The following is a 14,746-nucleotide window of genomic DNA, read 5'->3' on the forward strand; positions in this document are numbered from 1 at the left end:
ATGTAAATGCTGCTTGATGATAACAAATGTGGATTAGTTTTATTCTGTTTTTAGAACATAATTTAACCAAAAGCAGTATATGCTTGTTGTGTAAGTTGTATGTTAATATGACAATTAGGATGTAAGAAATACATTTAAAAAAATCGCCTAATAAAGTTATTTCAGTTCAAATAACTATTTAACTAAAACGTTCATTAATGACTTGATCGAAAACTAGTAATGACATAAAATCTACTGGCACATGAATGAAGCATCGCTCTCCACGTTCATGAACACAGATACAATTTAAAACTAAATACTCACCATTAACACAGTTATGAAATATCGTTATATTTGTGAAGCATGTTTTATAAGATTTAATTAATATTAATATACAAACTATCCCTTGATGATTTGCGTCAGCATTTCGGATTTGGTATTTGGCATTCGGCGTGTGACGTCAGAGCACCGTGGGCGGCACCTTCGCAGACATGGAGGAAGTCAGAGGTCAGTTTCATCTCCGCTTGTTTCCCTGATTTCATTCATCAGTTTTGTACATCAGCGATATAAAAGGAAACTATGGGGATTATTAAGGGATGGTGCGTGTGATGCTGATAGTGTGCTAATCGCGTTGGTTGACATAGCGTCGCTGATATTATGAATGTGTAAATGGAAGCGCACTTCATCAGATGAATGGCGTACAGTTGCGTTGTATACAGGAAGAGCTGTAATTGAAAATATGATGTGTGTTTCTGCAGTGTTTCCACTGACCTGTGCGGTGCAGAATTATGCTTGGGGAAAGGTGGGGCTGCACAGTGAGGTAGCTAAGCTTGTTCTTGGCGGAGACCCCCAGGCTGTTATACAGGATGATAGACCATATGCTGAGGTAAGCACCTGTCCTACAGCAGTGGTGTTATTAATATTATTTATTTTATAAACGGAGAGACATTATCTAAATAACTGATGTACGGTTACCATTTGTTTAAACAATATTCAGCTACTTTTCTTTAAACCGTAAAGAAACATAAAGTCAGAATTATTAACGATTGACTAGTTAACAGACAACTAACAAATAAGTCATTGTTTAGTTAATGCTGTCAGTTAAAACGCCTTTTAATACACTCCCAAAGGCTGAAGCCTTGATTTGAGACCCACCCTTAGTGTGCATGTGTCAGCTAGGTGCACAAACTTATTGAGAAAAAGAGCCGTTGTTCTTGTTTCTGAACAGAAAAAAAACTTTTTAATGCATATGGTCTAATCAAACCCCGCTCTGTACCACGCAACCTCCGAGCCACTAGTCTTGCTCGTCTTCATCCTCCACCCAGGACTAGAGGAAGACAAGCATCAAGGCTCTTCTCTGTACTCGCACCCAGTGGTCTCCTCTGTCTGTCCGAACATCTTGAGTCTCTTGCTATCTTTAAAAAATGATTAAAAACCCACCTTTTTACTAAGCACTTAAGCTGACTTGTACTTACTTACTAACACACTTTTACATTTCTTAAAAAAAAAAAAAAAAAAAAACTTGCAGATTTGTGTTATTGGACTGTTGTCTACTTAAACTAGAGTAATGAAATGTTTACTATGGAAGCACTTCTGTTAGTCGCTCTGAATAAGCGCGTCTGCCAAATAACAAAAATGTAAATATATATAGTAGGGCTGGCACCGATCCGATACTCGGTATCGGTCCGATATTGGCCCAAAACACTGGATCGGATATCGGAAGGAAAAAAACGCGTAATCCGATCGATACTGTTGCTTAATGTAAATAACACTTAATGTAAATAAGGCCATTCAAATTAAAACACACTGATCTACTTAAACTTTTAGCATTTTAAAAAATCGTCTACCACTGCCACAACTAAAAACACTGTTTTACGGCATGTCGTATAAAGTGTCTACGATTGGAAGATGTTGATGTCAATGAAACGTGATGGACCAATTAGAATTGACGCGGTGCTTGGTTGAGATTTTCCGTTAAAGTTTTGTCACGTTTTGAAATGATTAAAAACTAAAGCGCGCTTGTTAAAAACCCTGATGAATTTTGAAGAGGACAACTCTGGCTAAACGGTGTAGTTTGTTTTATTTCACAACACTAATGGATTAATCGTTGAGGATGTGAGAGATCTCCAAGCCGGGACAAGATAGATACATTTGTTTATTTTTTTATTATTTAATGGTTTCATTTTTATTCTTAATAAATAATATTTTTTTATTATTTGTTTTATAATTTTTACTGCTGCCTCTTCAAGGTGTGGACTTGATTGTTGACACATCTAGAATTTTATATTGAAATGATAAATAATTTGTTAAATACAGATAAAGTTGCACTTTAAATGTTATTTTAAATGTTTGTACGGTGCTGTTAAACAAGCCAAAAATGCTGCTAAATGTTCTGTGTGTAAAAGTTGAAATAAAAACAGCAGTTTTGCATAAGTGTGATGTTGTAGGTTCTGTATTTATTCCTTTAGAATATTTGTTTCTGAGCATTGTTTTTTAGATAACTAGTTTAACCATGGTGCATTGAGACATGTATTATTACTGCTTAGTTGTTTGAGAGGAGAAATGACGGTATCGGATTGGTATCGGTATTGGCAGATACTCAATTTGCAGTATCGGTATCGTATCGGACATAAAAAAGTGGTATCGAGCCAACCCTAATATATAATATTTAAACCATGAATGACAGAACTTGAATCTTTGTGAAACTTTGTCTCTATCTGTTTTGATCAGAATGTTTTAGTTTGAATTGTTTGCTACTGAATGTATAATATATACATTTTGTACATGGAACTGGTTCTGTTCACTGTGTTTATGTTTATTTCACTATTCACATTTTAACAGGCAAAACAATGAATGTTCTTAGGTTAGCCAGCCAATGCCCAGACTTAAACACTATTAAATATCTGTGAATAGACCTGAAGATGGGAGTTCACAAATGGCAGAACATCTTTATAGCAAATACAGTCTGACAGTTTAAGATGTTCTGCCATGTACAATGAAATAAACTGCTCAATTCCAGATGTGCAAAGCTTGTAGAGACATATACAAGAAGACCTGCAGCTGTAATTTCTGCCAACACTTTTGTGATTAAGATATATCATTTTTTTATGATTTGAAAATTCTAATGTGGATCTCTGGCATTTATATTAATTCGAAATCATATAAAATGATTAATCATGATTGGAAAGTGAATTATTATTATTATTAAGTATTTGGACACCTGGCTTGTTTCTTTGCTGGCTGGTTGTATTATCTCTTCATGTACAAGTAAGTGAATAAATCCTTGGACTGAAGTATACCTTAGCCTGTTTCACTATGTGTCTACATTTGTTTTAATAGCTATGGATGGGTGCCCACCCAAAAGGAGATGCCCTTATCAAAGACAACAGGATATCTCAGAGGACACTGGGACAATGGATTGCAGATTACCCAGCATGTTTGGGGTCGAAGGTGAAGGACACTTTTCAGGGTCAGCTCCCATTCCTCTTTAAAGTGCTGTCCGTCAACACTGCTCTGTCCATCCAAGCTCATCCTAACAGAGTGAGTATAAAACTTTCTGTAAACATGGATACAATACATAACCCTGAACTGTACAGTAATAAAGTATACCAATACTAAGGTTGTAACAATACATTGTTACATGATGGATTGCAATGCAAACATGTGCTGATGTGAATGGAGAACACTGATGAAAGCATAGATTTGAAGGTTACAAAACAAAATTTAAAAAATTTAATCTCAGTTAAATTGAAATCCCATTTATATGAAAGATATGCAGGAAGTTTCTGCATATAATTGATGTTTGGCTTTTTGTTTAATGAAATAGAGTTTCAGGTTGCATTCCTTGATACAGCAAAGGATTGTGTTGTGACTGAAGTACTTTTGAGCCCATGTGGCTATATTTATCACAGTCGCATGACAGTTTCTCATACAATGTGAGTGCTCAAAGGTCACACTCATTCAACAGTAGTCTCTGGCTTTGCCTTTGACTGAGATTTCTTCAATTCTTCAAAAATAACTTCAATTCTAGCAAGTTTTTACTATTATTTTGCCTCTGCCCCAACTTTTTGTGTTCTTTAAAATTAATGCACTACTGTAAAACAGATATTCCAAAATATGAACATCATTATTATTGATTTAAAGAAACGAGGATTTAAAGAATCATTTAACATAAGCCAGCACATCATATGGCCACTTTGTTGTGTCAAGAACTGTCAGAAGTGTTTATTTGCATACATAATGCTCAGAACCTGTATTATGTATTAATTAGTTTGTTTTTATTTATATATTTTTAAACATTTAAATATATTTAAACATTATTTAATTAGCAAGTATTTGCCTGTCTCCATGTCGCAGGAGCTAGCAGCTAGGCTGCATGCACAGTTTCCTGAGCACTACCCCGACAACAACCACAAACCAGAGATGGCCATTGCTCTTACAGAGTTTGAAGGTCTCTGTGGCTTCCGGCCAGTAAAGGAAATCACTTCCTATCTTAAAAGTGAGTAATCAAATGTAATTGCTTGTGTTTTTATTTTATTTTATGTGTTTTTCCACTGTTCAAAGAACAGTAACTTTTACCAGATCAAACCCTTGTAAGCTGGTGCTGTAAGCTTAAATTAGGTGCTCTATGTTAATCCAATGTTAAATAGCAGGCAATATTTAGAGCTCGGATATTATGATCTTACAAATGTAAAATATGGGAGTGATGTATCTTTGAATTCCAATTGTACTTGCATAAGCGACTACCATTGCTGACCAACAGAAACAGATATGCTTGAGACATAATCAACACAAGTACTGAGTTGTGTCCGAGCAGTGCAAGCTGTTGCCGTGTTCTAGTATCTATCCTGCATTATTACACCACTGCAAGTTCTAAACATCACTACTCACGGGCGCAATAGGCTCACCCACAGAGCAGTCCTAAAGCTGTTTCCACTTGACGTTTTCCTAGTCAGACTAAACGTAAAGCTGACAAAGCATCAGAATTATTCAATATGCTTGTACTGCTGAATCCACTGACACAGCAAGATTTTGATTAAGCTGTATGATTGAATTAACTCCTACTGAGTATAAAGGTAGAAATGCTGCTGCATCAACGCTAAGAATGTCTGAGTATGGACACATTTTGGTCAGAAAAATTGTACCGCTTGAAGCATTTACGTTGATATACTGTATATCTATTAAGTATGCACCAAGCCATCGTCTGGTTTGTTGGTGGTCAAACATTTTACATCAGTTGGTTAAAATTAATCATTAGAATTTTTTATGGTGCGTATATTTTATATGGGTATTATTAATGGCAGGTACTTCACAGTCTTTCTGTCAGTAATTTTGTTCAAGCCATTGGGATTTCACTATTTATGTCACTGGGCACAAGCTAGGAATACCCTAGAGCAGGTTCTTTCAAACTTTTTTTAAAGCGACCCACATTTTGTACAAGACTTTTACCAATACTCAGGCAACACAAACAATGCATCAAAACGAAAACAAAGTGTACTTAATTAAAATCTGGTCCCACTGTGGTTTACGGAATGTAACGTAAAGCCTCCACATGTTCATTTTGTGTTTATGTGCCTATTAAAATTATTTTATTTTATTATAATTTTTCTTTGTGACCCATTTTTTTGGCTCGCGACCCACCCAAGAATCGCAGGGTTTGAAAAACCTTGCCCTGGAGAGGCTACCAACAAATTGCAAGGCTTTGGCTGTTAACCAAAGACATAAATAATCGTGTCTGTATAGATGCTTAGCCAGCTGATATCTGATATTTAGGTTAGAATCTCAGCAGTGATGGGCTAGTATAATACACTGCTGTGCCTCCAGCTATGGGTATGTCCTGAACTAATTCTGACTACCAGTTTTGGCATCAATACTGGTTTAAATTGGATTTAACTGGATTTAACTTATTTAACTTATTTTTTCAATCTGATAATCTTACATTCTATGTTAACTGACATGTTAAAGCTTTTATATTGGACTAAATAGAATGAAACCATCCACAATAAACTGGGTAACCAATCAGACAAAATAACAAATATAAACCAAGCAGTTCTTTTATGTCCAGCATAACAATGGTGCTGTTGCATACTGACCATTTCATTTATCTTATCTATGTAAAAAAATGAGATTAAATTTGTTCAATTTGTTGTTTTTGCCAGTGGTTTTATGTGCAGTAGGAAACCACTGATTTAATGATAAACTAAGTGAGGGTATCTTACAATTTTAATTTCATCTGTGTTTTTCAGATGTCCCAGAGTTCCATGCTTTGGTAGGTAATGAAGCTGCAGACGAGCTGCAGAGTGGTGTGGATAATCCTGAACGAACCTCCCATGCACTGAAAAAGTGCTTCAGCAGAATGATGAACTGTGAGAAGAAAGTATTTGTAGACCAGCTGAACATGCTGGTCAAAAGGGTCTCAGAAGAAGGTTAGCGAACCATCTTTAAAAAAGACTTCCACCTGTACATGACTTTATACTCTTTTAGGCATTTTAGTATGAACTACCATGTGTTAGGTTATTTTATTTCAGCCATGGTTGGTTATAAAAGTAATTATATGGAAAAATTATACTGTTGTAGGGGCAGCAGGGAAAGACACATCAGGCAGTAATGGAGAGCTGCTGCTTCGGCTCCACTCTCAGTATCCGGGCGATATTGGCTGCTTCTCTATCTACTTCTTAAACCGTATCATGCTGCAACCAGGGGCGGCCATGTTCTTGGGAGCCAATGAACCCCACGCCTACCTCTCTGGAGGTAAGAGTTTGTATATACAGAACTATTTTCCATTTCATTTATTCATTATTTTTCTGTTTTACCACCTCTTTGTGCTGTTCAGGGTCACGGTAAGTACAATTCACTGGGCGAAAGGCAGGAAACACTCTGGGCAGAATGCCAGTCCATCAGAGGGCAAACACACACACACACACACACACACTCATACAAACACACTAATATCTTAAGCAATTTTCTCCAATTCACTTTACTTTCTTTGGACTGTGGGAGGAAACCCCAGACCACTTCACCTGGGAATTGAACCCAGGACCTTCTTGCTTGTTTTGCTTATTTTAAATAAAAACTGGCACTGGTATTTTTCAGCTTGTATGTCAAGTTGCAGGCAAAGAAAAAAATTTACAGTCATTAACAAGACAGACCACCACAACACACGTAACCATCCCCTCTCTCTTTCACACCTAGGGGCAGTCTGGTAAATCAAATTCACCTTTGCATTGTATTGGTAGGTAGTTTAATACCAGGGTGCCCAGAGAAAACACAAGCACACATTACGAGAACATGTAGTGAATTGATTCTTTTTTAAATGTGCAGAATTTTAGTAAAACATCAATAGTTCAGAGATGTTCATGTAGTCTGACAAGACTTTTTGGGTCCTGACAAGAAAATACAGCTGACTTTATTTCTATGTATTTTACAGACTGCATTGAGTGCATGGCATGCTCTGATAACACCGTCCGTGCTGGACTGACCCCAAAGTACATTGATGTCAACACATTGTGCGAAATGCTAAACTACAGTCCTGCTCCAGTCAGTGCCAAAATCTTCCCTGCGGTTCAGGACCAGTCAGATCCTTGCGTTTACCTGTATGACCCTCCTGTACCAGATTTCACTGTCATGAGGATACAGGTAAGGCACTTAGACTTTATACAGCTTTGGGGATTACAAAGACTCCAATATATTATAACATCCAATACTTACTTTTGTTGTTGTTAGTCCCTATTTGTTTGCACCTTTGTATATGTGTTTTTAATACCTTTCTACTGGCATTACCGAATGTTCTTAATTACAATGGACAAGAAGTTTAGTCTTAGAGTTTTTTAAAGAACCTTTTTGGTTTCTCATAAAACATACATTGGTTATTTTCAAAAAAGGTCATTTGTAAAACCTTGTCTTGAAGGGTTTTCATGATTAACAGCTTTGTAAGCCAAACAAGTGACAATATTGCATGAAAGACCATCATGCTTCTGCAATAAATATAGCCACATGGCTTCAGGAGTACTTTGGAAAACCATTGTCCCTAGGAACACTCTGCCTCTACATCAAGAACTAAACTGAAACACTTACACAATGAGAAAGTCATATATCAATTATCTGCAGAAACACTGCAGAGTTCTGTGGAATCGAAGATGGACTAAAAGACAGTGGAAATGTGCTGTGGTCATATGACTTCATGTTTCAGCTTTTTGGTGACTTGCATATTTGTCAATGAACCATTGGTGTATATTAAGATTTCAGAGACGTTTGCTGCCATCAAGGCAACATCAACAAGTCCAAGGTTATTTAAGTAAGACAATGTCAGGCCTTCTAGACACCACTTTTTTGCAACTGTAAACCAGGCTGTGTTGTACATCAGGATCCCTGTAAGTACTGATAAGAACTTGTGCTGTGTCTTGGCTCCAGGTCCCCCCCTCAGTAAAGCAGTACACGGTGAGCCCTCTGGACTGTGCTGCTATTCTGTTGGTGATTCAGGGAGAGGCCAGCGTTGTCTCAGACATCATGCTGCGCAGAGGATCTGTGCTCTTCATCTCAGCTAACGAAAGTGTGACACTACAGGTGACGTCAACATCTGGCATGACAATGTTCCGTGCCTGCTGTCTGCTGTAGGGACATAGTTCCTGAGGTTTGTGTTCTGCTTCATGGGACACATTTGATATCACTACTGAGCTGAGTATGATTTTAGCCCTTATTTTAATGTTGTCAGGAGCTACAGGGAGACACTGCTACTGAGGTGAAAACCCATAACCTCCAATAATTTACCAACAGTATGTGAATATAGACAGTGGTGTTTGTTCCTTGTGGTCCCGACATTAAAACCGATTAGAGTTAAACTGGGGCATTGCCTTTTTAAAAACAGGGTGATGAGTGGATAAAAAGGGTTATAATGTGCCACTTCATCTTAATCAATTATTAACTTATTTATATCTATCCTTAAGCATGATAAAACACTTTTGTTTGCCTGAACACTCAATTTACATTTATTATAACTTGGAAATCCAATTTATTCCTAGTAAAGATGCCCGTGCATGTATTTTAAAAAGAATAGTCCATTAGTTCTTGATTCTTAAGGGTCACATGAACTATTAAGGTTATAGGTTAAGAATGCACATTTGCATGGTTTATGTTTAATATACATTTGATCTTAAAATTAGCTCTAATTTGGTGTGAAAGTAACAGAGAAAAACAGTGGCACATCATGTCAGCTAAGAGCTAAACCATTATGGTCTTCAGCATGTCACTCCTTCACTATTTGAAATACTTCACTATTCAGGGACTGTTATAACATTAAAAGTGCCACAGATAAGTTTAGACACTAAGGGGGTTCTTTTTAAACTGCATTTTTGCCTATTTACCAATTTTAACTTTGGTATTTTTACTAATTTAGACTAGTTTAAACTTCCCGAGGGCTGATTGCTAGATGAGCTTCTATAAGTGTTTTAAAGCTGCACAGTTATTGTTTTTAAAAGATTCTACATTTTTGATTTGGAAAGATGTTACTGATTATCGTTCGTGAAGTTCCTGTGTTAACCCAGAGACAGCTTGTGCTAGAGTGTAACAAAGATTTTAGAAATGATTCTCCTAATAATTGTTTACTATGAACTCTGTGCACTTTTACCTGAAATAAACAAAGGTTGTGTCCTGAATTCTTATCCTGCACTTCATTTAAGTATGTCTGCTACCTTCAAATGAAAATGAGGGCATTTTCAAGCGTTTTAACCTTCTGTGGCATGAGTCCAGCAAAACTGTATGTAAACCCTAATAAATGGTAATTCTGCATTCACTTTTGCTTCTTGTGTCCTCATTTTAGTTTTATTAGGTATTATAAACCCCACTGTTAATTTTCTTGAACGTTTGCCTGCAAAAATACAAAGAAAAGATTTACAATGTTTTCACTGACCAATGTATTTCTGTTTGGTACAAATAAACCAATTTGGATTTTGATGCCTGCTACACACTCAAAATAAGTTGGGAGGCACTTGTTGGTTGGTTGGTAGGTTGGTTTACCACTGTGTTATATTGCCTTTCCTAATAAGTATACTTTTAATCATTTAGAATTAAGAATACTAATTGTTGCAGTTGCTCAACAGTGTGGTTTTCGCTGTCTGATTCCTCTGTCCATGATGCCCTTTTTAATAAAAGGCAGGCAGGCAAGTCAGTTAAACACACAGTGTTTCCAAGTTGCATGGTTTTGCTGAAATAACCATTGTAATTACCGGACCTTTACTGGTGGTGGGATAGTAGATTGCTTCACCAACCAATTGCCTTTATTTATTATTTGAAGCCTTAAAGCTTTTATATGTAGCACGGATACCACTGGGTAAATAAGACCTGTGTTTTCCAGCATACAGTTTATCTGCTCTGGACGAATTGTTTCACCAAATCTGTAAATAAATCCACAGTAGATACTGTTGGATGCTGAGCATGTATAAGCAGGTTTTCTCTGGGTACCTCCACCCACCTCCCACAATAACACCAGTAGGTGGATTGGTGCCTTGTCCAGGTTGTATTCCTACCTTCTGCCCAGTGTTCTCAAAACAGCCACCATGCTAGATGCCCCATGCTGAAACAACCCTTTTATTGGGACCACCCACCTTGGCTTGGGACCTGTACTGCTAGCACACTGACAAGTGCACCTTCCGATGGCTAGTCTGTTTCGGCAACCCATGGACATTAGTCTGTTATGCAGATGCCAGACTGTCCAAATTTAAATCCTGCATCCCAGTATCTCAGCAGTAGTGAGCTAACATACTTTATCGCTGCACCACCCGAGCACCTGCAAACCCTCATCATAATTAAATGATTATTAAAGAAGAAAGCATGTCAGTAAAGATCAAACCAATACATTATAGAACAATATTTTTATTAGTTAAAATTATTTAACATTTTATTAAAGTTTTAAATAAATAATTAAAAAAGATTTCTGTTAATGTCTGAATTTTTGTTTGACTACAGCTTGCCTTGTTTTTAGACACTGCATTTATTTCACCATATGGCTGTAAATGCTGTAAAACATTAACAATAATCCGTATTTTGGGCTAAGTTACGTTAGTAGACAAACTTTTTAACTCAATTGCCGTGCTGTAACTCATTTAGTGAAAAGCTGAGCATCTGCTCTACCATGTACAGTTACTGGCATAGTTGACAGTGGCATTAATAGTTTCCACAATGTGTTACCAAACCTAAATTAATTACAGCAAGGACCAGCAGTCAAGACGTCACCACCATTGCTGTAATCCGGTAATTGGCAGCCTTGAGATTGTTCTAGCTACTGTTTTCACCTCTGAAAAAAAAATAAATCAATTTTTAGAACACTCTGGGGGTGAAGCAGTCTTATACACTAGCTTACCACTGCAGAAGTAGGGCAGTCACCTCCTTGCTGCTGCAACAGCAACTTTTTCTGTCTGGTTGATGCACTGGTTTAACAGAAAGAGAAATATAGAGTTCACAGTGTGATCCTATACAGATGTTAAGATTATATAGTTCTGTTTTTTCACTCCAGCCCGGAGCTTCACGTGTTACAGAAGGTGTGTTAGCCTATGGCCATCCTTGGTCAGTGCAAGAAGGGGATGCCAGAATGCAAAAGGAAATTAGATGTACCCAAAGTGGAAAAATATTTTAAATGCATTTGATAAAATTTTTTTTTACTTCACTCGTGTCCCTAACAAGTGTACGTAAACTTTGAACCTTAACAGTACATCTGATTTAATGTGATATTTTATTTTGTGAATAAAGACACTTAAAATCATTTTTTGCTGTCTGCTTCTATTTCTCCAGCCTGAAAATGCTTACACAAGTCACTTTGTCCCTGCAGTCTTGCTGACTTCACAGTTTTTGTCTTCACAGAGTCTAAACAAAATGTATGCTGCTGGATCAGTCCAGCTGTTGGTCTGAGAGCCCAGAAAAGCTTCTGCAGGGCCTGCACGTCTGCTAAGGCATCATGGGCATCATAGGAAACACCAAGCACAATCTTAACCAGGTTCTCTTGTTTAAAGCTTTGGACCCCACTGTCCTTGAGAAGCTGGCGGGTCAATGCTAGACTGTCAAGGAACCCCATTATACCAGCCTGGAAGGCCACTTTTAAATCAAACTCATCAAGCACTCTGGCTAACACAAGGCAATCAAATCTACGAATGTTGTGACCTACAAGCAGTGGCCTTCCGAACATACGAAGGAAGGTCATGAAGGACACTAGGGCTTCCCGTAGTGAGTTGGTGAGCACTGGTTTCCTGTGATGAAAAAGCCGATGTCGGCGCACTCTAAAGCCAGTAACTCTGGAGGCACCAGGCTCCATTCTGCAGCGAGGAACCATGAAGAGATTTAATGTATGAGAACCACACACAGCTGCCAGCTGCACTATGTCACAGGAGGATCCTGTAAAACAGATCATATAATAAATGTTCATATCCAGCTCTAGGTAAAATATCCCCAACTATGTGACTACGTGGCTAAGAATAACTAACTTTTCTTCTCTACTGTAAATAAATTATAAGGACTACTATTTTACTATAACACACTCATAATAATAATAATCTTAGCAATAATAATAGTAACTTACTTTTACTAAGTGTAAAACATTACAAATGTCTACAAACAATTGTGTGCAAATACAAATTACATGGAACACAGGTCTCTGGCAGGGCTGTTTAAAAAAAACCATACTGCCACCTTGCATAATGAATATTTGTCTGGATGCACCCACAGTCAAAGAACCAGGAGAAAAATTGAATTAAAGAAGCTGCTGAAACACAGGTATCACTGTCTGTATTGAAGCAGGCCATGGGCTTGGAGGTTGTCAAGGAAGAAAATAGTCCCACCTATGGCACTTTAAAGCTAAAGTTTGGTTATGATAACAAAAACAAGTAAATTGGTCCTAACGATACAATAACTGAAAGACTGGAGGGGTTTAGAAAAGAAAAGTGACACATTTAAACCCAAAAGGAAGCACAACAAGCAAAGAGATTGCAGTTTTGCATTCTGAAGCTGTTTTACCAACAGTGAATTGGGGCATTAGAGAAAGTGAATGGAATAAAAAAAGATTATCTAAAAATTTTCAAATCATTTTTTGCAATAATATGTCCAATGCACAGTTGCGAAGAAAGCAAAGAAAAAGTAAGTTAACCCCTTTGGAATTACCCTGATTTCTGCGTTTATTACTTGTGTATAATGTGATCTGATTGTTATCCAAGTCACAATTTTAAAGAAACAATCCAAATAAACTATTGTACTGATCTTGTACTTTACTGAACACATAGTAAGTAAACATGCATAGTGCATAGAGAAAATAGTAAACCCTTGACTTTAATAACATGTAGTTAAACAATCTGATCAGCAACAATGACCTTCACCAAACATTGTATCTGCACATAAGATTTGCACAACATTGAGGAGGGATTTTGGCCCATTCATCCCTGTAAATGTGTTTCAGTTCATTAATACTTTTGTGATGCTTTCTGTGCACAGATCACTTTGGGTCATGACACATCATCTAAATAGGGTTAGGGCTCTTTTAGCTATTCTTGTGTAATTTGAGTCACTGTTCTGTTGCATCACCCAATGTCTCTACACGTTGAGGTCTTTTTCAAACACCTTTGAATTCACTGCTCCCCTCAATTATCACAGGGCATCCAGGCCCTGAAGCAGCCCCAAACTTTGGTGCTCCCTCCACCATGCTTTACAGAGGGATGAGGTGCTGGTGTGCAGTGTTCTTTTTCGTCCAAACATAGCATTGTATAATTCTGTTAAAAAGTTACACTTTTGTCTTCTGTGCCCATAGAACATTTATTCCAGTATAATCAATACAGAACTTTAATACTCAATAATAACCAACACCCACAAGCATTGTGGAGCATCCATGTGTTTTTTAGACAGCACCGTCTTCCTTAGTGGTGTCCATTTATGAACACCATTCTTAAACACAGTGTATTTAATAGTGGACACATGAACAGAGTTTTGTTCATGCAGTGTTCAGTGGGTTTTTTGGTGTACACCTTGTCTTTTGCAGCCTTTCACAGTCTCTTCTGAAAGGTGTTTGCCTCAAGCCAGGGTTCCCACTAACCAATCTTTACTGAGAAGAGCAGATTTGTCAATGACCAGGCGTTGGGTGCGTTTATTCAATGGCCAAAGCACCTGTGAAACTCACGCTTCTCATCATCTTAACTGAAGCACATTTTGCTAATTAGAAAAGGTCATTAACGTCAAGCAAGTTCAATTGCACTATGAATGCTCAATGCAAGACATGAACAGTACAACTGTTTATGTGTTATTTATTATTCAAGGAGATTGGGTTTGTCTAGAATTGTGACTTACATAGCAATTAGACCACTGTATGTAAGACAAGAACGAACAATCTGGTTTAGGAATAGCATCAAACAAATGTTTAGTCATGTACACAAATACATACCAAGACCTGTAGTTTCCAAATCAAAGAAGACCGTGTTGATAGAACTGTTGAATTCAGCCATGTTCCAGTACACACTAACAATCAAAACCGTAGTCAGATAGGCTTTGTGTAACAACAGGGTTAAGAAAGTTCAGTGTCAGATGTTAATCCATGCAGCAGTGGAAACCAACATCAGAGTAATAAACTAGCAAAATTATGGTAGTATTTAACAAACTCAAGTACTAGATAATATGTGTGGTATAAGTTTGTCATTTTAAGCGATGGGTATTAGGTTGTATTCTATATAGGTTACTATTTGCTATATAGTGCAGCGAATATGACGTAAAACTAGTATTGCATTTCTAAATATAGTGCACAAAT

The 14,746-nt window shown here is 37.2% G+C and overlaps 2 protein-coding genes across 3 annotated transcripts; one reads left to right on the forward strand and one right to left on the reverse strand.

The window, feature by feature from the left end:
- Nucleotides 1–458: 458 nt before the first annotated feature.
- Nucleotides 459–9,766, forward strand: mpi (mannose phosphate isomerase). The gene is made up of 8 exons (XM_063003265.1): nucleotides 459–486; nucleotides 738–865; nucleotides 3,319–3,519; nucleotides 4,336–4,477; nucleotides 6,225–6,404; nucleotides 6,556–6,729; nucleotides 7,406–7,614; nucleotides 8,389–9,766. Exons 1-8 carry the CDS (start codon nucleotides 471–473, stop codon nucleotides 8,590–8,592), a joined length of 1,254 nt encoding a protein of 417 aa, XP_062859335.1. The 5' UTR covers nucleotides 459–470; the 3' UTR covers nucleotides 8,593–9,766.
- Nucleotides 9,767–10,913: 1,147 nt separating this feature from the next.
- On the reverse strand, nucleotides 10,914–14,512 carry plex9.2 (PML-like exon 9.2). Of its 2 annotated transcripts, none has more exons than XM_063003286.1 (4): nucleotides 14,387–14,512; nucleotides 12,131–12,357; nucleotides 11,356–11,399; nucleotides 10,914–11,266 (listed from the first exon to the last, which is right to left on the reverse strand). In XM_063003286.1, exons 1-4 carry the CDS (start codon nucleotides 14,445–14,447, stop codon nucleotides 11,248–11,250), a joined length of 351 nt encoding a protein of 116 aa, XP_062859356.1. In that variant the 5' UTR covers nucleotides 14,448–14,512; the 3' UTR covers nucleotides 10,914–11,247. The 2 variants fall into 2 exon arrangements, with proteins under 2 accessions (XP_062859356.1, XP_062859347.1); XM_063003277.1 differs by having other exon boundaries at nucleotides 11,776–12,357.
- Nucleotides 14,513–14,746: the final 234 nt, after the last annotated feature.

The sequence above is a fragment of the Trichomycterus rosablanca genome, chromosome 1, assembly GCF_030014385.1.
Source record: "Trichomycterus rosablanca isolate fTriRos1 chromosome 1, fTriRos1.hap1, whole genome shotgun sequence".
NCBI classification, from domain to species: domain Eukaryota; kingdom Metazoa; phylum Chordata; class Actinopteri; order Siluriformes; family Trichomycteridae; genus Trichomycterus; species Trichomycterus rosablanca.

Bases quoted from the DNA above. Each gene is read 5' to 3' on its own strand.
- plex9.2 (XM_063003277.1), bottom strand. From the start codon at position 14,447: ATGGCTGAATTCAACAGTTCTATCAACACGGTCTTCTTTGATTTGGAA. The intron at 12,358-14,386 runs GTATGTATTTGT...TCTGTTTTACAG, and splicing joins TTTGGAAACTACAGGTCTTG to GATCCTCCTGTGACATAGTG. The intron at 11,400-11,775 runs GTAAGCATTTTC...CTGTTAAACCAG, and splicing joins GCAGGGACAAAGTGACTTGT to TGCATCAACCAGACAGAAAA.
- mpi (XM_063003265.1), top strand. The intron at 6,405-6,555 runs GTTAGCGAACCA...ATACTGTTGTAG, and splicing joins CAAAAGGGTCTCAGAAGAAG to GGGCAGCAGGGAAAGACACA. The intron at 7,615-8,388 runs GTAAGGCACTTA...TCTTGGCTCCAG, and splicing joins TCACTGTCATGAGGATACAG to GTCCCCCCCTCAGTAAAGCA.